This window comes from Gymnogyps californianus, chromosome 11 (genome assembly GCF_018139145.2).
Source record: "Gymnogyps californianus isolate 813 chromosome 11, ASM1813914v2, whole genome shotgun sequence".
Lineage (NCBI taxonomy): Eukaryota > Metazoa > Chordata > Aves > Accipitriformes > Cathartidae > Gymnogyps > Gymnogyps californianus.
In genome coordinates, this window is record NC_059481.1 from 10,044,441 (window position 1) to 10,071,883 (window position 27,443).

The 27,443-nt window shown below is 35.4% G+C and overlaps 1 protein-coding gene across 7 annotated transcripts in view; it reads left to right on the forward strand.

Moving 5' to 3' along the window:
- The window catches only part of WDR72 (WD repeat domain 72), a 127,421-nt gene that overhangs the window by 59,892 nt on the left and 40,086 nt on the right, over window positions 1–27,443 (forward strand). For 4 of the 7 annotated variants that reach the window (XM_050903638.1, XM_050903637.1, XM_050903640.1 and 1 more), the window contains 5 exons: window positions 6,834–6,893; window positions 8,583–9,406; window positions 13,335–13,426; window positions 16,379–16,461; window positions 23,480–23,591. In XM_050903638.1, coding sequence (XP_050759595.1) covers window positions 6,834–6,893; window positions 8,583–9,406; window positions 13,335–13,426; window positions 16,379–16,461; window positions 23,480–23,591 — 1,171 coding nt within the window. Of the gene's footprint in view, window positions 1–6,833; window positions 6,894–8,582; window positions 9,407–9,628; window positions 9,830–13,334; window positions 13,427–16,378; window positions 16,462–23,479; window positions 23,592–23,793; window positions 23,925–27,443 lie in introns of those variants that run through there. The other 3 variants (XM_050903641.1, XM_050903639.1, XM_050903643.1) reach the window with 3 other exon arrangements.

Consider the following 27,443-nt stretch of genomic DNA (forward strand, 5'->3'; position numbering starts at 1 on the left):
CAGGTTTCCTATTTTGCAAAACTGTGTGAGATAGCACCTGCAAACATGTCCCCAAAACATAATTCTTTCTCTTATGTATGTTAATGTAATGCTACCGTTTTCTTTAAAAAGTTTGAAGAGAAAAAATGTCTATGCAAGTAAAGACACTAAGCTATTCTGTATTTAAAAAAAAAAAAGCAAACCCCAAACAAACAAAACCAAACACAGTTATTGCTTCCTACCATCAAGGACAAAGCATCATGGAGAATAGAATAGAGCTGTCATTGGCAATGTAAGTTAATGTTTAAGACCCCTAGGTGTGGTAGCCATGCTTCAGTTAAAACAGTTCTTCCAGCTCCATGAAGTACAAATGTAAGAGACAGGGTAGGAGTAGCTAAATAACTTTTACAAGCAGCTGTGTGACATGCTTATTTTTTGTGAGCCTAGAGCCAGATCAATGATGAGACGTGATTCTGAGTTATGAGCTCTGAACTTCTGTTGACATCCTACTGACTGGCATGATCAAGACACAGAAAGTTCTTAGCCCTCAATACATTTTGGTGGGCAAATTCTACTGCTCCACCCCCCTCTTTCATTTCTGTAACTGAGGTTCTTCACGTTTTAATTTTTAAAAAACAAATAATTCTATTTATTGTCAATGTTATTGATTGCCACAGAGGTAATGAACAGTAAGTGATTCAAACAGGTAAATGCTCTTTAAAGTTTCTATTGTCTTTGTATTGTAATTAAAGGTCAGATTACAGCAAAGACAGGTGACAAAAATAAGTGTTAATTTCATCGAAATAAGGATATTGATATTGTATTCTCAAACTTCATTGTGATATTTCAGAAATTATCATATGGAGAAACTTCTTGAAGACTATAATATGCAGTGGTTTTACTGATTCCATATTGGGTTTTGCTTAAAATAACTTGTTTGTAAAGGGTAAAGGACATGTACTTTGTTCACAGGATGTCTTCATTGAATACACATGAGCAGACAGTAGGATGGTAGTATTTTACTGATTAAATTAGCAGATTTCTTTATAATAAGTATATTTAATAATGAACTAATTACTCCTTTTAAAGAGGAAGCCTTGCTTATCCGACAGACTTTTATCATGTGCTTAAGTGCACTGTGGTATTGGGCCTGTATTAAAAGCAAGTAGTCTAATGACTGTCAAAATAGAAAAGTATAAATCTACCAAAAAAACTCAGATAAATAAGAGACAGAAAATCTCCCCCCCCCCAAAAAATCAGAAACAGTACAGCTTCTGTTAATGAAAGAATCTTCCAGTTTCCTTTGACAATACTTCAATTAAGGTCACCCACACCACCTCAAATCTAACTAAAATTTCACCTAAAAATAAGTTGTTCAATTTCTGTCTACTATTTTCTTGAGCCTTTGCGGGTGGTAAGTAGTGGATAAAGTAGTAATCTTTTTTCTGACTTGTTTAATGGTAATGGATCAAAATATACTCTTTCACAAAAGAAAGCTCAAAGGAACACGGTTAAACCCTTGAGTATTACATAATTTAAAAAAATGATTAGAATCAGCAGAATACCTCACACATGCTTTATACAGCATGATTCATTCTGCAGGCACTGGGAACTGTGGGGCCAATTTTCTGTCACTTTTATGCTGTCATGTTTGGGATAAAGTGAGAGCACAGTGGATAAAGAAGGCCAAAAGTCTGTAAGAAAAAGTCACTTTTAACACTTCAGGACTTGTTTTATGTAGAAGTTGATACTACCCATGCTGTGAGAACAGAGCAATTTCTTTTCAGTGGTATCAAAGTGATGTCTAAGTATATTTTGAGTCTGGTTTGCCTTCCAAAAATCTACCATGTGATTTTGCCACTTTATTTCCTCTATGTAAAATGAATGTCAAGACCATTCTTGTCAAATCTGTTTTCAGCCCAAAAAGCACAATAGAATGCATCTCATAAAGAAAACTGATGTGTGGAGAAAGTACATATATATATATATGAGGAGCTAAACCAGTATGGGAATCCCTGCCAGCTAATGGAAGTGTGTATTTTAAGTGGAATAGTGTTCCTAGAACAAGTTGGATCCCAGTGGAAAAAGGCCTTTAGGCAGCTAGGTAAAATAACGCTTGAATTGTACTTCCCATGAAATTTTTATGTGGTATGTCTGTCTTAAACCTGTTAAGGATAATGGCATGTATTGATATATTTGGGGGGCCACAGCAAGGATAGCCCCCTGCCTCCCCCTTCCCATAGACATGGGAAGATTTTTTTCCTTGGGTGCTAAGGTGGTTTGGTAAAGATGTGTAAAGGGAGAAGAAAAGAGGTAGAACAACAGGCTTGTAAGTTGTGAGGCAGGAATGGATTCCATGCCAGAAGAAATCAAAGCGAGTCTTTAAAGTTTGTTGCCCCATCCTTTAAGAAGGATGTGAAGGTCCTTGAATGCATCCAGAGGCAGGCAACAAAGCTGGTGAAAGGGCTGGAAGGAATATCTTCTGAGGAGTGGCTTCAGGCTTGTCTTGTTTGGAGAAAAGGAGGCTGAGGGGTGACCTTATTGCTCCTACAGCTTCCTGAGGAGGGAAAGTGGAGAGGGAGGTGCTGATCTCTTCTCCCTGGTATCCAGTGATAGGATGCATGGGAATGGTTCAAAGCTGTGTTAGGGGAGGTTTAGACTGGACATTAGGAAGCATTTCTTTACCGAGAGGGTGGTCAAACTCTGGAACAGGCTTCCTAGAGAGGTGGTTGATGCCCCAAGCCTGTCAGTGTTTGAGGCATTTGGACAATGTCCTTAACAATGTGCTTTAACTTTTGGTCAGCCCTGAACTGGTCAGGCAGGCGGACTAGATGATTGTTGTAGGTCCCTTCCAACTGAAATAGTCTATTCTATTCTACCTCTTGTCTTGTCCTGGCTCAAACATCGTCAGTGGCAAACTAGGGAGCTGTTACAGAGGTAATAGTTGTCATGTGTGGAATATAGTTTGCCATTTCAAATCCTGCCTGAATCCTGCTCTTTCCTGGATGTAGAAAGCTTGTTCTGCTGTGGGTCAGTCAGAGATAATGCACAAGAGGTTCATGAGTCTCAGGATATAATTTTGGTCTGTAGCCAGACTTCTTGCTTCTTTAAAGCTTACAGGTGAAGGCCTCATAGGGAGCCTTATCAAGCAATGCAGATCTCTCCAAGCAGTAAAAATGTTCCAAGTTCCAGTTGTTAAGAAGGAATGTTATCAGCACAGAAATGGCTTTATTTTGAACAAAGGAGGCCTAGCCTCATTACTAAAGTATTCTACTTCAAACAGTGATTTGTTAATTCTAAAAAAAAGAAATTTTAAAAAAGTAGGTTATTTTAGTTTGAGATTTGGAGATGTTTAAATTAAGATCTGATAGTTAATTATAGAAGCTTCATGAGATATTTATTCATCAGTTTTTGTTAGGAACTAGCCAATATTTTAACTGAAATGGCTGATAGTGCTATTAGATTAATTTTGAGATAATGCATGCCTGTACAAAATAAAATAAAAAAGTGCTTCCTACTTCTCACTTTCCAACAAAAATAAGTGGTAAGCTGTATCATGACAATAAATACCTGGTTTTAGCCCTGAGCATGACAATTTTTACACTTCCTGAAAAGATGACTTTTCTTATTACAAAATTTTCTTTCTTGACTAACGTATACCTCCTTTGGAGTAACTCCTTTTTAGACTTACTGCTAGTGATGCACAAAAAAGAGGTAGCACATTCTGCTGATTTTCAGAACTGAACTACAGCAGGGGACCTTAACATTTATAGTTATTTTAGATTCATACACTTGGACGACGACAACAACAACAGAGAGGACAAAGATCAGCTTTCAAAATCTGGATAAAATTACTGAAGCTGTGAAAAGTGATACAGTTTGCCCTCTCTGTAATAGCTTCCAGAAGATTTTTAAAATAAATAATTAAAAAAAATCTTCCCAATTTTTCAGCTAAATAATAAAAGTAGATGGAACATCGGTGGTCAGGGGAGACCTGTAAATAGGGAATCAGAAAGTTGGCCATGTCAAAAATGAAATTTAAAACTAGCAATGGTAAACTAGAAAAGATACCTCTACTGTCTTTCAAAATGATGATTATCAAAATCTGTAGGTTGTGTTCAGTACACTATAGTGTGGTGGTCATTTAACTTGCAGAATTGAAGGAAGCCTCTGTATTACTAAATTAATTCTTTTTTTGACAGGATCATTTGAAATTCACTGGGAGAATAGTAAGGCTTGAATGGATTGATATTTGGATATATCTGCTTAAGCACTTTGGGTTTGAAAGACAATCCCATGATAACTGAGTCTGAGTTGAGCAAAAATTGTCAGAAAAGAAGGAAAAAGAGATCTTTTCATTATTGAAGCCTGTGTTGGCAACAGGGAGGCCTCAAAGTTGGACTGTGTGGTTCAGAGACAAGTCATGCTTTGTTATTGCTATTGGCCTATTTTTTGACACTGAGTACTAAACTCTTAATGTGTACATTTGAAAAAAATTAAAGATAATGGTAATATTTGTCTGAATGTAGTAGGATTTATTTTTGTAAAGTACTTCCGGAACTTCAGGAAAGGCACAGTACAGAATGTAAATATCTGTTAATTTGCTTTTCAATATCCATCATCAAATGCTATTCCCAGCTCTCTAGTTCATAGTTAGTTTTATGGGTTTCCTTCCATTTTCTGTCATCTTCTCTTACAGAGAATAGCTTGTCCATATTTCCTAAATGGTGTTTTATGTCTAAAGCTTTAGATGTCCACCTTCTTTCATTGGAATGAAATGCCTATGGCAGAGAGCTAAGATAACTTGGTGGGTGCTTTTGGGATCAATATCAATAAGCTTTCATATTGCCAATAAACATTTATTGTGACTTCACACACAGTAGCATCACCAGATGCCTCAACAGATTGACATTGTCACAGTATTTTCCTTTGTTTGGGTAGTGATTTTCCTAAAGGTTTCTAAATGTTAATCAACCAAATATAAATGTATAGAACAGAGAAAATGAAAATGATAGGCCAAGTAATAGCTTCTATTAATGTCAAAGCTAGCTTGTGAATTCCAGTGTTTGCATTCCATGGGGTTCTCCTTATGTATTAGGAAACAGCATAATTAAAGATTAAAATAATTCTAGTGCTTAACTACAATGTATTATTTTTAAAAAAGGAAAAAGGAAAGGGATAAAAAGAAAACCTGAACAAGCAGTTATGATCTCTTATGACTCCCTATGGAGATCTTGAAATAAGATTATGTATTTAGAGTGCATTCTCATCTGGTGGGAGCATCATTCTCTAAATTACAGAAAGCTAGATTATATTATTACCCAAAACGAAATAGTTAAATAACTTATAGGTTATAGAGAGTCAATTTTTTTCCTTGTTATTCGTAACTATGATATTAACAGTTTTAAAATAGCTAATCCTAGAAAATCATAGTTTGTAATGTAAAAGGAGTTAGGTAAGGAGTGGTCTTGAGAAAGATGAGTTAACATTGCATTTAAGTTAAAGCCAGCTGGTGCCCTATTTACTAACACTTGATGGTTCCTTTTAAGATTCAGCTATTTTCAACAGAAACAGTTCTTTGCATTAGTGGAATATTTCTAATTATCACAAGAAAGTTAAAACTAATACAGTGATCTAGAAAAGTCTGTGTCACTTGTGATATGGAAGCTGGCATGATTGTTTGCAAAAGTATTACTGGGCTGAAAAGTTGCTTCTTGATGCTATCTTTCTGCTCATACATGCTTGCTTGCACAGGTGAAATAGCTAGACTGAACACAGTGCTGAGAGCATAGGTTTGTGCAGGACAATAAAAACATTTAAGTCATAAGCGCTTAAATAAAAGGCCAAAAGCATCAATGAGGAATTTATACTCTCTCATGTCTGCTGTTGCCCTGAAGGTAAAAGATACCTCTTTAATAGATACAGCACGATTCTGATATAAGATGTCATGTCACAATCTCATAACTTAACTTTACCATTGGGTGATCCTCCCAGTACCTTCATGGAATGCCACTTGGTAGTGCAGCATGATGATTCCTGTGAAAGAAAGTAGTTGCTCTTCTACAAACTCATCTGGAGTCTCTCTCTCAGACAAAAATTTAGAGTTTTGTCTTTATAATGGAAATTTATTGGAGTATTCTTCAAGATTCAACTCTGTCATTTAGTTCAGTTTCTGGTATGTTTTTTAGTTGCATGCAGAAGTAATAGGATTTTTGTTCCAAATTACAATTGGATATTTGTCATGGTTTTTTTCCTTAGAAAATTATTTCTGAAATACCTGCAGTTTCATAAAAATATCAGTGATGTGAAAGTCTGTAGAGCAGGAAGTTTGATGAGATGATCTACAGACATTCCTTCCAGTAAACATTTCTGTGATTTCTATGATTCTATGTAATGTTGCATTTCCTATGGAAAAAAAATCTTTTGAAAAATTCATAATGCTCAGAGTCAATATTTACAAAATATTTCATTATTTTGCTTAAAAGGAATTATTGTTTCAGACTTGACTTGATTTTATGTTTTAAAATGCAGCTAAAAACTAAAATTGAGGAGGAAAATAGTTTTTATTGAAACATTAAGATCATCCTTTTAAAATTTGAATTTGTCATTAACTGTCACTGGTAGCATTATTATTGCAGAGTCTTCACTGGGTGGTACATAGGTTCAGTCCTTTATAATAAAAAAAGGAGTAAGGAAGCAGCAAGAGAGGCTGATATTCTACTGTGCCCCCAGTAGTAATTTTTTTCTGCTATCTGAAGCCTGCAGAAGCTCTGTCAAAAATTCTGTCATGATGGGAATACACAGGCACAGAAAGGGCAGCAGGAATGTGAAATGTTTTTCTTTTGAATTTGCAGATGCGTAAGGCAGGAAATCCACTCTTGGAAGTGGATCTTGATTGGAATATGGGATCTGAGGTAACTTGCTGTGTTTCCTCTCCTTAAAGACTCTCAGAAGTTAGCTGATGCAGAAGGCCAAGACAGAGCATCTCTCCTGAAGTATTCATGGGAAACTGGGAGTGGGGGAAAAGCAAGTATGGAGTGGTTTCCATATATAGAAATATCCCAAGGGCTACAGGACAGATTTTGGAATTTCCTACTTTTGACTTGTTCATCCTTAGGATCTTATTCCTGCCTGCAGGTATCCTTCATTCACATGGCTTTATATGAATATTTTTCTTCATTCTTGTGTTTATTCTTGCTCTTTCCTCCTTTCCACAGGTTCTACTTAGAGAGTATCTACTCTATAGAGTTTATGTCCTAATAGAGAAGACTTATCTTAGTTTTTCTTCTCAAATATTGTATACTTTCTGTATGCTTAGACTACTTTCTGTCTAAGATTCTAATGTCCAGGACAGGTTGTCTTTGATGGGCATTTGTGTGGGCAAGTTCTTCTGTGATATCTGTATAAGGAGCTGATTTTTAATGTGTCCAAAGACATCTCCTCCTCAGGAGTTTGTCACAGCATAGTATCTACCCTATGCCAAGGACACTGGCAAAATAAAAATTAATTCCAATTCTAAAAGATGTAAACTTTTGTTCTTAATGTTGATTTATCATTTAAGTAATGAAACTACAAGAATAAAACTGAGTTTAAAAAAATTTTTAAGATGATTTTGAACATTTCCTCATGTTGTTCAGCTGACACTATACAGTTCATCATCATTAGGTTACTGTTATAGTTTAATATGTCAATCGAAAGTTGTGAGTAACTGTACCTGTTCTCAAATCTTTATTTCTGCCAGATTTTAGGAGGATTCAAAAACTATTCCCTTTGAGTATTTATTAACAGCAGTAATCAGATGTGTATTTATACCAGCACAATTATCACGTTAGTATGTGGAACTGAAATGATGCTCTGCAAATCCGTTACTGTGAATGGCCTTTAAAGTTGGTGAAAAAGTATGGGGGATTTTAGAAAGATCCAGGTTGGAAATAGGGTGGCACAAGGTGAAGTCAGATGTTCACAAATACTGTAGTAGCTCTGTAGCCTTTGTCTCTCAATTACTTTCATCTAAGGTAATTAATTTTGTAACTGGAGATCTAATTACAGAAGTTCTTTATTGTTGCTGATAAAGTATGTGTGACAACTCAGAATTAAGTAACTTTAAGATAGTTTTGCATGTTTTGAAATGTCAAAAGGCATAATCTTTATCTTGGACATATATCAAATTGCTACAAGGCATACAGATTCTCAAGGGTTCCAAGAATTTTGCAACATCGTAGGATTTGTTTCCCTAGCTTTATTTTTGAAAAAAAGCTGTATTCTTTAAAAATTTCCTAAAAGCCTTTCAGCTTGAAATGAGACCTAGCAGAAGAAATACCAGCCTAGAGTTTTGGTGAAGATGTAGGCAATCTACAGCATGGCTGTATAATTGAAGATGTTAGGGATCCTGTATTATAGTATTTACATGCATATGTCTCTGTGTATCTTAAGCTATTTAGAAGAAAATCCTTTTTCCTTAGTAAGAAGTGAATAAATGTAGTTAAGTTGAACTTAATGGAGTGAATAGATTTGGTCTATTCCATATGCAATTCTATGCTGATATCTTGAAAATTACAAAATACTATGGATTTGTGTTTGGACACTTAATATTTTTCTTTCAGTTAACTGATACCAGCTACATCCAACAGCCCTTTACTATTTTACCAGTTAAGACAAAATGGAACAATGCAAACTTTCATATTCTCTTATTTGATCTGGAAAAACTTGAGGAACTTCTGCTGTCATCTCAACTCAATGGATTAAAGTCATCGAATTCATTCCACAACTATGATGCTCTAGACAGAGCCAAAAGTACTACTGAGAAAAGGGCACTGACATTAAAAAGAAATAAAACTGCTGGCTCCGTATCTCCAGTGGATAGGCAAGTAGATACTGTTTGTTCAAACCAGGCCTGTAGGGATAATAACGCAGCTAGGCCTTTGGAAGAAAGTGGTGGCATGAAAAGACAGAAAAAAATGAAGAGTTCAAGAAAGATTAGAATGCAGCCATCAGGAAACATTGATGTGAATGTCACCACTGATACAGCTAAACTGCTTTTGTCATGTCTCTTACCATGGGGTGTAGATAAAGAAATAGACAATCTCTGTGTTAGACACTTAGATATCTTGAGGCTTCAGTGTCCTGTTTCTTTTGGACTTGCGTCAAATGAAAACCACCTATCACTAATGTTGCCAGGATGGAAATGTACTGATTGTGGTGTGCTAGAAGAACATGCAGTAATCAACTTGTTTTCAAAAAGAGTGCTTGATTTATCAAACAAGTACCTTGCTGCAACTGAAGGACAAACTGCTGGAAAGAAGGATGGACCCGAGAATAATGTGTATGGAGCAAAGGGATTGGAAACAGTATTCTTCTTATTTAGCAGAATAGCTTTAATCAACAGGATAATTAACGTACCTTCAGCAGTTACAGGTGAAATCGAAAGGTAAGAACCTTTTCACTATGAGCCTTTTCTTTCTTTATAGTGGTTAAAAAGTGAGAAATATATGAAACACTCTTCTTAAATATGGAATTTTGCAATAGAGTTTACATTCTTTCTCTAGAGCTTTTTTATAGGACGTTCTTTGAATAAAAGGAGATCAGGATAAAGTTAAGTATATTTTTCTATTTAGCCAATAAGAACTGATGCAAGAAATTTTTTCAACAGAACAAGAACTTGAATTATCCAGCTTCACAGCCTGTTTTTCCAGAGATCACTCTTTTCCTCGCAGTTTAAGTAGAATAATGAGGTCTCTTCAGGCACATTGTGAGAGGTGCATTAAGCATATTTGTGCTGTTTTAACTTCCACTCTCTGTAAGCAATGTAATTCCTTTACCATGAAACCCTTGGCTTCACAGATAAATAAAACATGAGACAAGAACAGTCTGTCCCAGTTACACTATCTAAAGTACAACGGCCCCAGTAATAATGGCAGCTACTGGGAATGAATGCCTCATCAGCCCTTACATTGTGAGAACCATCCCAAATAACATTTATGTTACTCAAAACAAATTTATTGACTAAATGCTTTTTCAGCATTAAAGGAAAAAAGAGCATGCTCGGCATTATTTGACCAAGCCAAATAGAGCATACTAATCAGACAATAGATATTGTCCACAGACTCTTGTTGTTCAGCAAACCTAGGTTGGTCTGTATTTAGCATTTTAGGGACAGTTAACTTCAGTGTTGGTGGTGTTATGGCCCAGAGGCAAGAAGGGGGACAAAAAAATATTGATCCTGATGCTGCAAATACCTGTGCATCTTCCACAAAGCTCTAGGCATTCAGCGTATCTCAAGAGACATGCACTGTCCCACAGGACAAATGCACATTTCTCAGTTACTTTTACTGTTAATCACATTGCCTACTAGTCCATATTCAACACGAGCTCTTATATGAAAGGTTGTTTCCAGGATTCCAGCTTGAACATGAATTCCTTTCCATGCAAGAAAGGACTTTATGCTTGCATTGTCGTACAGTACTATGTTGGAAAGACATTGTGTAATTAAAGTTAGTCATCATACCGGAATCAAACATTTTTCCCAGACAGGCACATCCTGGTTTTGGAACATATCTCCCATAAAATTATAGTTGTTGCAAGCAAAAATGCACAACTGCAAGTGCTATGGGGCTGTACAGAGACAACACACAATTCTTTTTCCTGGCTGTACTTGCACACTCTTGCCTACTTCTGAGGCTGTACCTTCTTTATTCTTCATCTCTTACACATTCAGAAAATAAACAGACAAGAAGCCACATTTTTTCTGTGTTTGTTGAAGGATAAAGTGCTCTTTCTCAGGGAACCTGATCAGAACTAGACTGTATTTGGTGCATTTTTATCGACACAGACCTCGGAAGTTGCCTTTCCCTCTTCCCTCCTCTCCCCGCGCTGGTAATAAGCATAGCACGAATAGGACTTGGCTTATTTGCCGTGACCTTAGGATTCAGCCTTCATTTTACCTCTTCCTCTTGCAAATAATTGGGGTCTGAATGAACTATCGTAATCTGTGTTCATTCATTAAATCTTTTTATGATTTATCCTTATTCATCACTTACTCTGTATTCAGGGTTGGAATGAATTTTCTTTGTTATGATGAGCTGTTAATGTACTTTTTGCCTAATTAAAAGTTTGAAAGAAACTAAGCAAATGCTATTTTGTCCAGTTTGCCTTCTAAAAGTACACTATGTAGCCAAACCTCTTTGGGCAGTTGGTTTAGCTAAAACTACAGCATGCTCAAGGGAAAAAACTACATATTGAATTCTAATTCGCCACAGCATTTGCAGAAGGAGTTAGTAGGACAGCTTTCACAGCTTGTAAGGGTCCTGATCTACTAAGTATTACTGCAGTACAAACAACTCTTACTAATTCAGTTACTAATATGAGAGGGAAAATGCATTCTGATCTCCTTTCAGTAGTTTATCTGTCAGCAGAGCCATGATTGTTTCTCCATCCTGTGAAAGTTTACTTTTCTATTAGCACACTGGTACAAACTCCAAAGCTTTTAAACTTTTAATTTAAAAAACAGGAGAAAGAATATCTGAACAGATTGTCCAGTAACTAGGACACTTGCTTAATGTGTGTTCAGCTGATATTCATAGTTCTGCCGACTTTGATGCCGGAGAATGGACTTGTATGTTTATTCCTTGCAATGCAGCAAAGTGTCTAACTACTGGTTTAGTAATAAGTTTGGGATTCCAGCTTTCTTCTGTTAATGCTGGCCCACTTTGCATATAGCAATGAAATATTTGTTGGGCTGTAAGAAGAATTATTTTAGTGTCAGTCAACTATGGCCTTGAACTGGGGAAAGCGATAATAAAGTTTAAATCTCTGTTCTTTGGCATATCCGATGATTTTGCTGTTACGGGAGAGTGAAAGGAATTCCTTTTTTGTTAAATAAAATACACACATGTATACGTACTTTTAATCTGGAGAGTCAGAACTGGAAAAATGCATTTGCCCAATTCATAGACTATTGGGTATTCTTGGATGAGTCTGGCATTCTCATTTTGAGCAGAAATTCTGTCTTTGTCAGCATCTATATATGTGTTTCTGCTTAAACCATGGGTTTGACAGATCATCATTCCCCAATGAAAAACATTTGGTTGAAAAACTCTTGACTAGTTGCTATCATAAGTTTTCAGCTCATGTTTTGGATCAGCAAGTTTCAGCTTATAGTATTTCTGTGAACTATTAGCTATTTGATTGGATAAACAAAACTTGTGGAATGTGAAAATAGTGGACAGTGAATGACATGCTTTAAGCACATGTTATCAGACCAGTACTAATCTGTTTTTTAAAAAAAAAAAATCAGTATTTTTTAGCATAATTTGAACATTTCACAAAAAAAATATTCATAACCCAAAAAAGAATAAAGTATGAAAAACATGGCTTTGGAAGAACTTAGACCTGAGTCTATAAGCTGTTGTTCATAAATGTGTTTGTATATCTGTTGGTTTTTTGCAACTTAACCCAGCCTGTGAAAATAAAGGAACCTGCAGTAAAATGTGTTGGATTATAAAACTGGGACAGAAACAGGAAGAAGCTAGGAAGAAAAGATCTTTAAAGAATTTTTCTCCTGCCTTTTGAGATGTGTATCTGTAACTTAAAGCTCTCAAGCTGAAAGCTTTCAGAGTTGTTTAGTATTGCAAGGCTTTTGAAATATTATGACTTCATGTTGGTTGTAGTGAATTTGAAAGGTGAAATATATTATTTTTAAATTACATGTAAATATAGTTTGTGCAGGGCCACTATAGCAATGTATTTAAAAGAAATAATTCAAAATAGTGCAAGGGTTTGGAGAAGTTTTTCACTTCCTGTCCCCTCCATCCATATCCTTTTGTCTTCAAGGGTTAGGTTGCTGTGTTAGTCAGTGACAAAGTACTAAAAAGCAGCAGATATACACACTAATCTCCTAAATTGTAGCCGTCTACTGAAATCCCAAGTATTGCAATAATATTCTAAATTATTTAACACTGTGAAAAAATGGGAACCTATAAAATAAAGCTGTTAGTTTCCCTTGAACTTTTTTCCTATGTAATAGAAAAAACAACACAGGTCCTTTGTGAAAATGATGTTTTGATTCAATTCTTCACATATGACACTTTCTTTAATACAACATAAAAGTTAACTGTAATAAGTTTTGAGCTAGATGTAAAGTTCATGCATGTGGATGGTACTTTTCAGTACTTCTGTACATGTGAATGTTTCACTACCAAGTTGTGGGCAAAAAAATGCATGTGACTTTTGAGGAGAAACTAAATTGTGGTTGATAGTAATTGATAGCAGAGTACCTACCTTAAAAAAACCCCTACCTTAAGATATAAGATTTTTGTAAGTGTGTTCAGGTTTTGTTTAATAGTTTCATGTTCTTTTAGTCCACAGAAATCAGAATCTGTACATGACAAATGGCAAAATGTAGAAGCAGTAACACCTTCATTTGCCAGTTTTTATGGAGGGTTACCAAGCAGTAAGTATATGGAGGAGTGGTAATACTAGCTTTTAAGTGTTATTTTTTTGCATCCTTTTTGTTGCTGAAATACATAATTTAACTTCAATAACAACAAAAAAATTATATTCTTTAGCTTCAAGCAGGTCCAGTTTGCAAATACAGAAACTGGATTATTCTGTTTTCTGCTGTGAATATCATAAAAGCATGCAAACAAAATGTTGACTGTTAAGCAATACTGGAATCAAGGATATTTTTTCTGTGATGGCAAAAAACCAGAGTTTCTAAAGACGTTTTTTAGCAATCTGAAAAATAGAAAGTAATAAGATAAACACTGTCATCTCCCCCCTCCCCCATCTCCCTTTTCACCATTATGTGCCTGCCCAATAATATATACAGCCCTTCGAGCAAACTGTTGCCTTAGTAATACAAGAGTCATCTTGACTGTTCAATAATGCCCTTAGACTTTTGGCTTAGGGCGGAATACAGTAATCTCTTCACGTTAATGTCCCGCAGGCAATTGTTCACCAACCTTGGCTTTGCAAGCTGGTCTAAGTTTATGTTTACAGTATGCAACTAACCAAAGAATGTTTAAATAAAAACCTAAACAGAATATGGATATTTGTCAGTATACATTACCTAACAAATCTAGTGTTTCTGTTATAGACTAATTCCTGTCTAGACTGACAACACAAATCCTTTCAAGTCAAATCTTGACCCTCTGTGATGTAAATAAGCCTTAATATCCCCATCTAAAATCAGGTTTTAGTGTACTTTTCCTTCTCTGACTCTTATACGCACCATAACTGTAGAACTTGTGATGACAGCAGAAATGCCTATTGGAGGAAAGAGACGGAACATAAAATCAAGTGACAATAGAAAATAAGTAGATGAAAGGTATGGAAATGGTGTAGACATGACTGAAATGTTCGTGGATATAAAAATAGTTTTACTGAGTGACCTAAAACTTCTAAGGTAATCTAACTCATATCCCATATCTCCTAGTTCACACAAGTGTTTGGATTTGCAAATTAAAATCTTATCTGAGACTTGCAGATCTCTCAGACATTTTAGGAATGACCAGTTCTTTAGCATCCAGGACACACTGGACAGCAGAACGGGCAATGTTAAATCTTGATTCTGCTGATGTTTCTGGACTTTCTGTATACATTTACACATGTACAAAGAGATGGGAACAAAACCAAATTAAGAGTCTTTAATGCTTTTTTGCACACATGGATAGGAAACTGAAGTACCACAACAGAGGACAAGGCTAGATGATAGGTACCATATTGGCTGTACTATTCTTGATCAATGGGGACACTTGCTGAAAGGCTGTTTTGTGTTTAGACCAGTGTAGCCTCAGGTTAGCTCTTGAGTCAGTAAGAAGTATAAAAGCTATTAATTCAAATTGGCATTGCTTGAGTCTTTCCTCGCATCCAAGTTTTTGGAGAGCTGGTTCTATCCCACAGGATTTCCCCACGGGGAGCTCAACTGCAAACTCAGTAGGTTCGTACTAAAGAAATTAGTTGTAAATCGGGGGGGGGGGGTGGGGGGGGAAGGTTTGAAATAACTTTGAGCTTTGACACAGGAAAGTTTCCAAAATGGCAGAAAAAAGAAAAAAGCAAAATTCATCCTGATGTATAAAGAAATCACATAAAATTCAAATTAAAATGTGAGGAGAAGTTTACCTTTGTATGATCAGCTCTGCCTCTCTCATTTTGTCATCCCTTTTTATGTTTTCATATTAGCCTTTACATTTTGTATTATGGTATATGCCATGGTAGCTGTCAGAGACGGAGGATAAAATATTTGCTCTTACCATGTCTTTCTGTAAAACGATATTATATGCTTTCATTTTCTTTTTTCCTTTCCTTTTTCATTCTTCTTTTTTTGATCAGACCTGTGTGTATGTTTGTACATATGTTTATATGTTAGATATTGATATAGTTACATATATACGGTCATTTACTGGCTGGCGTACTGCTCCCATTCAGACTACACTAGTGTACCCTATTCACTTTGCAATATGCAGGTACTTACATGATTTTTTCAAACTTTTGCTGCAGCAATCCAACATTTAAGTGAATGACTATGCGTTGTGTGATCAGGATACTTGTGAATTTTGGTTTTACTGAAACACACACAGTTGCTACTTACAATTCAGTTTCCTCTTCTCAAGACATTATATGGTACTGGCAATCAGAGATTCTTGTGTGGATGCAAAGGATAGTACAACCAATTTACCCAAGTTATATGTCTGGCAACAAACATTGTAGTAAAGTACTGAGATGTCACATTTGTCTTTTGGAGTCCAAATGAGGAAGAAGTGGACTAAAACAGCACAGCTGCGAGTTCAAACTGTGCCTTGCTTTGAAAATAATCTATAAAATCAGGATGGGTAGTAATAAAACTCACATGCAAATCCATAAATGTAACATCTTTCTTAACTGCAAGCATAACTGGTGAGCCACTGGCTATGTGACATCTTGACCACACACCAGTATTATTGCCCTGTAGCAGGAAAGTAAATCAGGCAGAACTGTAACTATACAAAATGTTATTAAATGTGTTTTTGCATAGGCTGTACTACTGTTTTAAAGGTAAAGAAACACATATTCAAGTAGTTTTAGAATTTACATAATAAAATCCATAGTTAAGTAGTCCATATTGGAAAGTATTCTCAATATCTTTAGAAAATTATGATGAAAACATATCTGTGGGATATCAGACATCTGTTTTTTTTTAAAAAAAAGACTAATCTGATTTAGGATAAGAATAAATGTTCAAACAATATATTGCCTGAATGCTTTGTGCTTATTGCACCAGGTGAAAGCATATTCTAAGAAATTATGCTTTTTCAGATCTTTTCATGTACGTTGCTGAAGTGAAAAATGAAAAATGTTAAATATCTTTCTATTTGTGTACTTCTATGTATATTGTCAGTTCATAAATTTTGTATGTGTTTTTCAGGTAAAAGTAGGTATCATTCCCTAGACTTTGGGAGTGCTTCATTGCTGAAACTCATTTGTTGTTGGAGTGACCAATCTATACAGGTAGGAAATAGCCTGTGCCAGTAGTTGCAATGTAATCCTTAAGTAATATTGGCTGTACTTCAGTATTTGGGTCGTGTTTTAACCCCAGCCAGAAACTAAGCACCACACAGCTGCTCGGTCACTCCCCCCTGGTGGGATGGGGGAGAGAATTGGAAGGGTAAAAAGTGAGAAAACTTGTGGGCTGAGATAAAGATGGTTTAATAGGTAAAGCAAAAGCCACGCAAGCAAAGCAAAACAAGGAATTCATTGATTACTTCCCATCGGCAGGCAGGTGTTCAGCCATCTCCAGGAAAGCAGGGCTCCGTCATGCCTAACGTTACTTGGGAAGACAAACGCCATCACTCTGAACGTTCCCCCTTCCTCCTTCTTCCCCCAGCTTTATATGCTGAGCATGACGTCCTATGGTATGGAATATCCCTTTGGTCAGCTGGGGTCAGCTGTCCCGGCTGTGTCCCCTCCCAACTTCTTGTGCACCCCCAGCCTCCTCGCTGGTGGGGTGGGGTGAGAAGCAGAAAAGGCCTTGACTCTGTGTAAGCACTGCTCAGCAATAAGAAAACATCCCTGTGTTAGCAACCCTGTTTCCAGCACAAATCCAAAACATAGCCCCATACTAGCTAGTATGAAGGAAATTAACTCTGTCCCAGCCAAAACCAGCACAATTTGGAATCTATATGACATAGTAGTTATGGATTTATGGTGAAATTATTATATAAATTGTGCCATTCAGATCTATGGAAAGCAGATTATTATTTCAGTATGAAGTATGCTACTCATGAAACTATTTTGCCTTAAAGTACATGTTTAGATGTGGACAAGTAACTGTCCTACTGGTCTTTAATCTAGATGATCTTGTTCATAGCCTATCTTTAAAAAGATGAGTTACCTGTTCTCTAACAACTAGATGTAACTTACGTTACAAACGTCCTTTTATGCTCCAGGAAAATAAAGGCCAAAATAAGGGCAGTGTCATATACGAATGTATTATTATAGCAGAAACAGAAAATGCTTTCTTAAAGGGATAAATAATTAATCCAAAGTCCTTACTTGTTAGAACACTCTCCAAGAATGACTTAGAAAAGTAAGTTAGGGGTTCCCACGTCAGATGAATCTCATGCCTATTGTTAGTGAAGAATCTGATGTCTTGAGAGGTAAATTACTGTTTCTTGAGAGTTGACAGGTAACTGAAATAGTCTGACTAGTGAAATCTAGAGACCATTTTTTGTTTTGGAAATATGCATTTAAATAAAGTTGTGTGGTTGCTTGAGTGAGTTAATGTTCAGGACTATGAAAGGCAAGATAGTATACTATGACCACAAGGGATTTTCCAGAAAAGGGAAATACCTGTTACAAGTTTATTTTAGGATGTTATTTTTAAAATTGAATGCAACTCTGTGCTGCATTTCAAGTGCAAAGGATATTTTCCAGAGCTGACATGTGCAGGGGTACTGCAGTGATAGTCCCCTGTTCTATTATACAGACAGTAATGGTTTCTGCAAATATTCACATTCAATTGAATTCAGCATTTTATCTTGAGCTTATGAGTTGTTTATTGTATCCCCACTGTCTGCACATCTTCCATGTTATTTCAGCATTCTTCTTCCCTCACAAACTGTCCTCCTTTCTCTTGCAATAAGATTTTTTCTTTTTTTTAATTCTTTTAATTAAAAAAAAAAAAAATCAAATAGATGACCTCAGTTTCAATAGCTGCAATTGTCATGTGAAATCCATATAATCTCTTGCTGACTTGGTCAGCCACTGAAACTCTTTATAAAATAGAGTTGTATAGCCATGGAACTTGTATCCGTAGCATAGCTGATCATGTGAGATCTATGTATTTATATTTTCTAATGAGTTTAGTGACTGATTGGTTTATACAATGATAATGGTCTTATCTACCACAGGAGGTTAGTGTGTAGGAAGATACATTGTGGAATAAACTGCCTCACACTTTCATCTGAAAAGACTTAAATTTAAGACACTGAAATTGTCAAGTACTGCAAATACCATGCTGTAAATGCTTCTGAAATTTTAACATTATTCACACACAGCTTTGTAGTTGCAATAAGCTTTGTTAACCTGCTTTGTAGCACAGATTTTGGGTTGTTTGCAGTCAAACTGCCGTAAACTTTTTAACATTCAAAATAATTTGTGATGTTGGCAATAGGTGTGGGTATTCAGCAACCAATGATTTCTACAAAATTATAGCTGTTGTTGATAGTAGGGTGGCTTTCTTTATATAAACACAGATTTATGGCCAATTTATTAATCCTGAGCAGCCTGATAAGCACTCATGTACATTTACCCAAAATATCACTAGTTACCCTGCTTTTAAAAACTTTTTTTATTGTTATCTTCAGCGGAGGATACTGACTCTCAGACATGACCCAAAGGACTTGCCATTTATTGATTCCTCATCTCCTTACAGTACTGTAACAGATTCTGTACAAACAAGGAAACTGAAAAAAACCTGCTGCAAATGATTGATCAGGGATCTACTGACTTGTTAAAGTTGAAGGGCTGAGGGAGGTCTTTTTCTGTCTTAAATTTTAAAAATGCATATATTTTAAAAATATTTTTCTAGTATTTTTTCCCCCAGATGATTTTAAAGGAAAGGTCATGCTCATGCGTTTTGCTGTTCTTTCAGATAAAATAAAGCTTGTTGTTGCCACACTCCCGTCCAACCCAGAAATTACTTAAGTGTGCTTGTCTTTTTAGATAGATATAACAAAAAAGCTTGCCCTGAAACTTTTGATATGAGGAAACAGTGGTTGCGTTTCTGCCCCTAATTGTCCTTACTTTATATTTAAAATAGCATGTTCCTCAGTTATATCTGTGATAAGTATTTGGTTATATTTTAATTTTTTTAACAATAATATTATATTATTGCAGATTTATGGAACTGTTTTGGCTGAAAGGGTGAACATTAAAACTTAAAAAAAACCAGTTATCAGAATAGTCAAATTGCAGTGCAATCAAAACTTTTTGCCTGTTGTTGACTCTAGCAGATATAAGGATATTTTTTTCCACCAGAAGGATTTCTTTGGTAATTATTTCCTTGCTCTTCCTATGTCCTTAGTCTTCACATGATAGATGTTGAAATGCCTTCTCCCTATATCTTTATTCAGGCATTTCAAGATGAAGAATACAATAGGAAATAATTTGCTTCCTTTTTCCTGCTCTAAGATCTTTTTAAATCTCATTGAAGTTAGTTCTTGTTAGGTTGACTTTCTTGAGGACTGAAGTCCTTTGTCTCTTCACAAAATGATTTTAGACCAAGTAAGCTTCCTTCTACAATAAGTCTCACTCCCTGGGCTGGACAACCATTTGTAAAACAGAGTAAAAGACCCTGTCTCCATAGCTGCCCTCCCGTTTCCAGTGCTGATCTCAGCAAAGAAATTCAGTACTAAACATGGCATTGAGTTTTGCATGAAACTTTAATAGGTCAGTAGTTCCACTACAAAATATTAAGTGTACAGTCTTCATATCTATGATCAAGGATTTTAGTTACATGACAACATGCAGGCGGTCTGTCATACTCATAGGGTGTCCATCAGCCTATGGGGCTTCAGCAGTTTGCCTTTCTGTTATGTATGGCAGTATCGGGGCTCTGTGGTGTGACATACCCGTATAGAAATAACTGAGCTTTATCAGATTCATTACTGATGCCTTTGTGATCAGTAGGAGTCATACATCTGTTCCTCCTAGTTCTGAGTTACCTGGACATGAGTCAGCTCTAACCTTGAAACAGTCCTGTTGTGTAGTCCCAGGTAATAAGACCTTGTTAGAACTTGGATGTATTAATTCAGGAGCATCATCAGAAATACAGTTTATACAGTTTCAGCGTACAACATTTAGGTCCTGATTTGGAAATCCTCTACTGCCATCCTAATGTTGCAATATTCCTTTTCTGTACAAGAAAATTTGTAACCTCTATCAGCTAGCTACTTAGCACAGTCTCCCCTTAGGAAAACTGTTGATGCCATATTTAGATCTCGAACATAATCATCTGCATGAGGAATGTGGTTGCTTTAGCCTCCCTCTTTCACCAGTGGAAAAAGATAGACACTGTGGAGGGACTGCTGAGATTTTAGGAGGAATGAATCATCTCAGGACTTTCTCATATCTTTCTGTTGATTCCTGCAGTGCACCTGTATTTTTTCTCACTTAAGTTACTTCATTGCCATTAATATGTAAAATAAGGTAGGATGAATCTGAGATATATTACAAAGGACTTTATTTTCAAAGTAAATGAACTTCATGTGAAGGCCATTGCAGAGAGTAGTACTGATAAGCTAGTACCTTCTTTACTGATGCCCAAGTTTACAGTGATTTCTCTAACAAGCTCTGAATGCATTTGTGTTTATAGCATTTGACTCTACCTGAAGCCAACTGACTTCAGTCTAAGTGTCTAGACAACTCTCCTGACAGTTACTATCCAGAATTGGAGGAAAGCAGACTGGATAATACAAGTCTGATGTTTTGATCTGTGGTTTTTTGCTCCCCAATATGACTGTGTTATGGAGGGGCAGTTTCTGCAAGGCTCAGCCCTGTAGAGGTTATGGCCTGAGCAAGAAGCAAGAGTGATGTCTATTGACTTGTCTCCTTAGACCCACTTATTATAAAGAGAATAGTAATCCTTGGAAGTAATTGATAAAGTGTGGAAAGGCAAGTCAGTATAACTTAGTATAGATGTAACAGTACAGCTTGCCTCAACTTTTGTTCACTTGTCTTTTTGAATTGTTCTCTAGCATTGCTGTTGCAGAGTCAAACAATTACCTTTCACTCCTTAATATCTGTATTTATAGTTGGACATATGCTATTTATACTTTCTCAGGCATAGAAGCATAATTTCTGTCATATTTCACAATCTCAACTAAAAAGTAGCTAGTATTTACAACAGTGGTTACAATTATGGGGAAAAAAATGAACACGTATATTAGTACCTGACAAGATAGCCAATGTATGTGTAATCCAGAAGGACACCAAAGATAAAGTGGAAACTGTCAGAGAAAATGAAAGGCGCTCATGTTGATTTGTTTTGTGTTAGAAACAGGCAAAGCTTCTGGAGATTTTTAAACTTGGTGATAATGATAGATGAGGTATATGAGTTCTTGGGGAAGGTGCACTGAGAGGACAAAACTAAACATGTGAAACCACATTGAGCACTGTGGAAATGCAGATTTAACAAAGTGATAGACAAGTAGCATGCAGAGACATACAGGTGCCTCTACAATATCACGTTGTGCTATTTGCTACATTTTTTTATTTCGTTTTTAAGATGTTAAAGGAAATTACATGTTACAAATGCTGCACAGCTGGCATACACAGCAATGGTACAGGTAATGAATATCTGATCCAGATTAGTGACAGGTTCTTAGCAGATCAGAACACCATGAAAAACACATAATGTGTGCAATTCTTTTGTGAGCCTCTAAGAATTTTTTATCAAAAATTTTCCCAGCACAATGACAATATGTCTGTGTTTCCTTCTCTCTGTTAATTATTGTAGATATATTGTAAGAGTCTGCTGTAAAGTCAGGATCTGTAATCCCCAAAGCTCAGGGTTGTATGGATGTGAGGAATTGGAAACTGCCTTTGGTTTCCCCTGTAAAATAAAGTGCTATTACAACAAGATGAAGGTTTGTGCTATGTTAAAACACATAGGGCTGGGTTCACTTGCTGTGAACTTTCACACTGTGGACCTCACTATGGTATACTTGTCTACAATAAAGGATTTTGTCACAAAGGACACCTATAGCCTTTGTTCTGCTTAATGATTTGAATTTACAAGGGCAGCTAGAAATGTGATTGAGGACAGCCCACGAATTCACTGTACTTGATTAGTGAGATGAAACTGTCTCTTCCAGGCAGTTTGAGGGAGCCTGCATATCGGCTTCAATTCATATTAAAATTAAATAATTTTAATAGATTGTTTATAATAGAAATATCATATAAACATAAAATGTTTATAATATAAACATATTTACCTTAATTTTGTATTCAATTTAAATTCATATTTAAGTTGAGGTGGAGTACACTGTCCTGGAAACTTTAGATTCTATCTGTCTTTCAGGAAATTTCTTGTACTTGAGAATGAATACCTTCCTGAGGGGTAAAAATTGTTTTTCTTTTCTGAAGGAAATACTAAATGAAGAGAAGGTATGCATGCTGCTATTCTGCACCATGCTGAAATTTAGACTGAGTAAAGATTGCAGAAGTTTGGATCCATTGTGTAAGGTCTTCATGTGGTTTACAAACCTCTTAGGTCTTTAAACTTTCTCAGTTCTCCTGGGACTTCTCTGCTAAAGTAAAGAGAAGGAAAGTAATAATTCTATCATAGTCTCCACACTGCATTGTCTTAACATCCATATGTGGTGCATTAGTTATTGCACGTGCTATTTATAGGCTGTTCATAATTCCAGCAGATGTTCCTTTTGGATAAGAGGAATTTGAGGAATGGTATTTCTCTTTGTGTTACACAAAAAATACAGTATTACCATGTTTGAGCTAGAGGAATAGAGGATCACCACTAATAAAACATTCTTCAAGCTTTTCAGAGATAGACTAGACACCAAAAATTCTAAAAAAGTCAAAATACAAGGTCCTTATTCAGTCTATGAAGCATTTTTGCACACATCATAGAAAAAAAAGAAGATATTTCTTATTAACTGTTATCACCATGTGCTTTACTAATGTATATTGTCATGACCCCTTGAAATCAAGGAGGCAGTAGATGACTGATTCTAGTTTTGAGATTAAAGAAAATGAATGTTTAATTAGTGGGAAGCAGTCATGATTGACAACTTGCACCATTTTATTGCTATCCAGTTAACATTTACTTCTCAATATGTATGTAGAGACACATGATTATCACTGTCTGAAAGATATTGATAAGTGTTGACTTTCTAATGACATTCACTGGAACAGTCTTAAAATTTTGTAGTAGTTATTTAAAATTGTCAAATGCTTAGATAAATAAGTACTGATATAATTCAATAATACTTTGCATTTATGACAGATTATTGAGGCAATGCAAGCGGTGCTGCTGGCAGAAGTTCAAAGGACTATGAATACCCTGAGAAAGACGGCAATCTGCGGAGAGCCATTGGCCATAGTAGAGAATGGAAATGGTAAGTTGCGGACACTGCCAAAGACTGAGGAGAGGGATTTGCAATGCATTAAAAATGTTTCTTTGCCATGTAGGTGGAAAATTTATTAGTATATTCTTTTAGAAGGACTTTCTCTATTACTCAGAACAAGTTAGGAGTATGAGTTCATAATACATTATTTCTGTGTAAGACAAGCCAAATGACCTATTTCTGACCTTATCAGGCTATGAGTTTTCTCATATGATTGTCAAGGAGTTAAAGGACTTTCACACTCTCATCTCTGAACATTAAAGAAGAAAAGGTAAAGTTTCTTTGATTGTATGATAGTTCTGGTAGTGTAAATACATTTGCAAATAAAGGAAGTAGTATGTTTGAAATAGAATCAGTAAATCATATTGAAAAGAAGTTTTACAAACTTATCTTTTCAATGACATCAGAACTTACACAGCACTAAAAATTAATTGCTTAAATTTTATAACTTCATAATGTAATACAGAATATTTTATTTTTCTTTTAGAAATAAGCTCCCTGCAAGGAGGTATCAAATGCATTTTACAATTAGATAATTTCATTTTACAAGAAGCTTACTCTTTGCAACTTTACAATGGTGCTAATGTTTATGGTAAAAAAGATTGAACTTGAATTTATGTTATGAAGTTATACTCTTTTTTTTTTAGCCCATTAGCTGAGTCTTAAAATTAAGTGACCTAAATTTTAGATCCAATCTTATTAGTAAGCCTTCTCCTGGGAAACTAATTTATAATCTCATTGAGTGTGTGTGTCTGTCAGGAAAATTTGTTACTGATCTGCCTGTTCTAGGATACTAAAAATGATCAGTGATACTTGATTCAGGCCGTGAAACAAAACAGTGTCTCTATAATTTGGATTGTTAGAATATAGTGAAACTCAAAATGCTTTGAATAATTGTCATATATGAGCTTATACTTTGCTTACACTGAAGTTTGCTGTGAATCATTTTATTTTTGTGGTTTGGGACAAGATGCATTGTAACTAAAACATCCCCCACTGTAAAGTTCATATATAGATTTGATTTCAAATTTCCTGAATTTGCAGGGTGTATTTCAATGTGGTGTTTTGACATGGGTTACAACAAAAATGAGACTAACTGGAAGTCGCAAATGCAGGTATCTGCAGACTCCAGATGTGTTTAGGTCTTTGAGTTTGTTTCAAAACCTTCTATATTAGATGAAAAAAACATTTCTGTTATGGAAAGAGTGCTGGAATGATTACAAGAGTCTAGTAGTCAATTGTTGTGTAATTCTAATTAAGTATTAAGGCTCACACAAGTTATGAATTCAGGGGAGTTACTTCAGCTTTCCACTCTCTTAAAGGGGGATTTGGCTGTTTGTCTAGTAAAATATTTTTACCGTCATTTTGTTCTTAACCCTGTTATTTGAAGGTTATTCAACACACAACTAGAAAATTGCTTTGCTAGAATGAGCACAGTATTCATATGCATTTATACCGGCTAGGACTTTTTTTTTTTCATACTTCATGAGCTGAACTACACAAATACATCCTGTAAAGCAGAGTGGATTTTTTGACATATCATTGTTCAGCAATTTAATGTATTCTGGAATAGACAGGAAACATACAGGAAGACTGGGAAAGAGATGTTACACTATGAGTATTTAATATCATATTAGCTTTCTTTTTGTTCTCACTTCCATTCATGTTTTAGTTTGTTGCATTATTTATTACAGTATGTAAATAGCACAAATATTCTTGTTTTGGTTTGTATGGTTTTCCAATAGGCACTGCAAAACTTGATGGTTTTATTCAGAATTGAACAAATTTTTTTGTGATTTCTAATATGTTAGAGTAAAACTATTTGTGGCGTGTAATGATATGCAGAAATTATTAAAAACCCATCCAGGAGTAAGTCCACAACCAGTGTAATTACTAAGACAAGTAATTATGTCTGGTTTTAGTCATTCATCTGATAAATATGTTGTCTTATATCTTGTTAAATACTCTGTATTTATGGGTTGTACAGTAGCTGTCGTCTTGTGCAACATCAAGGTAAAGGTTAAATATTGTTTCAGGTTTTTAAGTCATAATTCAAGACTGGGATCATGCACTCTGACCCAAAGTAAAAGTATCTGAATCTTGGCTGCCATCATCATTGTATTGTGCTGCATTTTTGTTTAATTGGAATTAATAGATTTGATCTGGAGATGTTTAACCTTGTTTAACTCAACAAATTTCCACTGAAGTCCATAGGATTTTTCTTTAAAAAGACAAACAGAACTTTCAGGAGTTGACCTTCAATTTCTATTACCTTTATAGTTTATAGGATATTATATAGTTGTTTTTTCAGAAAGCTCCTTACTCCTTAGGAAGCTCCTGCATCCTTACTACATGGTTAAGGGTGATAGCATTTAGACCACAGCTTCACTTGCTGAATAATTTAAAATGCCATATTCTTCTCTGTGGTTCCATACAGACAGAACTGTTTGTTAATCGAATTAAAAAAAACAAAACAAAACAAAAAACAACAAAAAAAACCCAAACAAACAAACAAAACCATAATATGTTATTCCAGAAACAAAGGTAAGGAATTAAAAAAGGTATTCATGTAAAGCATGCCAGAGAAAGGGTTAACTGTGTTCTGTCCTAGTACATTCTTCCATTGTTGCTAAAAGGAAATATAAATGCAAACAGTTGCAATTTCTTTATGTTAATGTCAGAGATAATAATTTTGGACCTGTTCCAAACATTGATAGCAATCTTAACATTGATTTCTGCAAGCTTTGCTTCAGTTCTTCAAAGAAGCTGAGGTTTTCCCCAATTTTTTTGACATTTATCATAATTCTGGAAAAAGTACATTGCACTTTATCCATTCTTGCCTTTTTCCTAAACGCTGATAATCTCAGGTTAATGGTACCATTTAACAAGTTGTCAGTGTGGTACTGTTTTCCACTGCTGTGAGTCAGATGCAGTGATTTTAAAATCTTAAGAATCTATTTATCTACTTTTATTTGCATAAAATAAGAGGAACTAAGTTTGCTGGTATTCTTCATTCATTTTTCATTTGTAGTATTTGATCTTATGACATACATACCTAGTCCATACCCAGCCATGTGCAGAACTTCTTTGATTGGAGGAAAAATGGTGGTAATACCACTGTTCTCGTTCAATAGCGCAGTGATTGGATACAAAGAAGGTGGATAGTCCCTCCTGTAGTTGATTTGAACCCATATCTTCCTCAACAGTAATTCATTGCTTATCCTCAAGCATTCTGCAGTGAGTCATCTACAGAAATTGTTTCACTTTTCATGGAAATATCAAAATATTTGCAAGGGTAAGAGTTAGAAATGAGATCCTCACTTCCAGTTGTGTGTAGGACTGTGATCTCCTTTTAGCTACTGCACTGAAGCAGTTTCCTATGTGCCATCCTTGGATGCCTGTTTCTACTAATGCATAGGGAGCAAAACTATCTTACCTGAAACAGCATTATAGCATACAAGTTCTTCTGGAATCATGCGCCTCAGTTTTTTGTAAAATGTGAAGAAAATTATTTACCTTTTCAGAAAATTGTGAGGATAAATGTGTTTAAGATGTTCATGCTCAGATATTAAACTGAGGAACTGATGTATGTGATACTCCAGGAATGCCAAAAACTGGAAAAGTGAAAGGAAAGTATAAAGTACAGGCTTTATTCCTAAATACAGAATATTATTTTAACTGCCTTTTATATTTGTGAAATATTTAAATGTGAAAAATCACACTACTAAGACTAGCTTGCAATAAATTCTGGTTTGCACTTAAAAATTCCTAGTTTAAGAAATTGCTAATGATTCAAGCTTTTAAGTATATTTGAAAGCTATTAGCTATAACCTCATCTTTTGT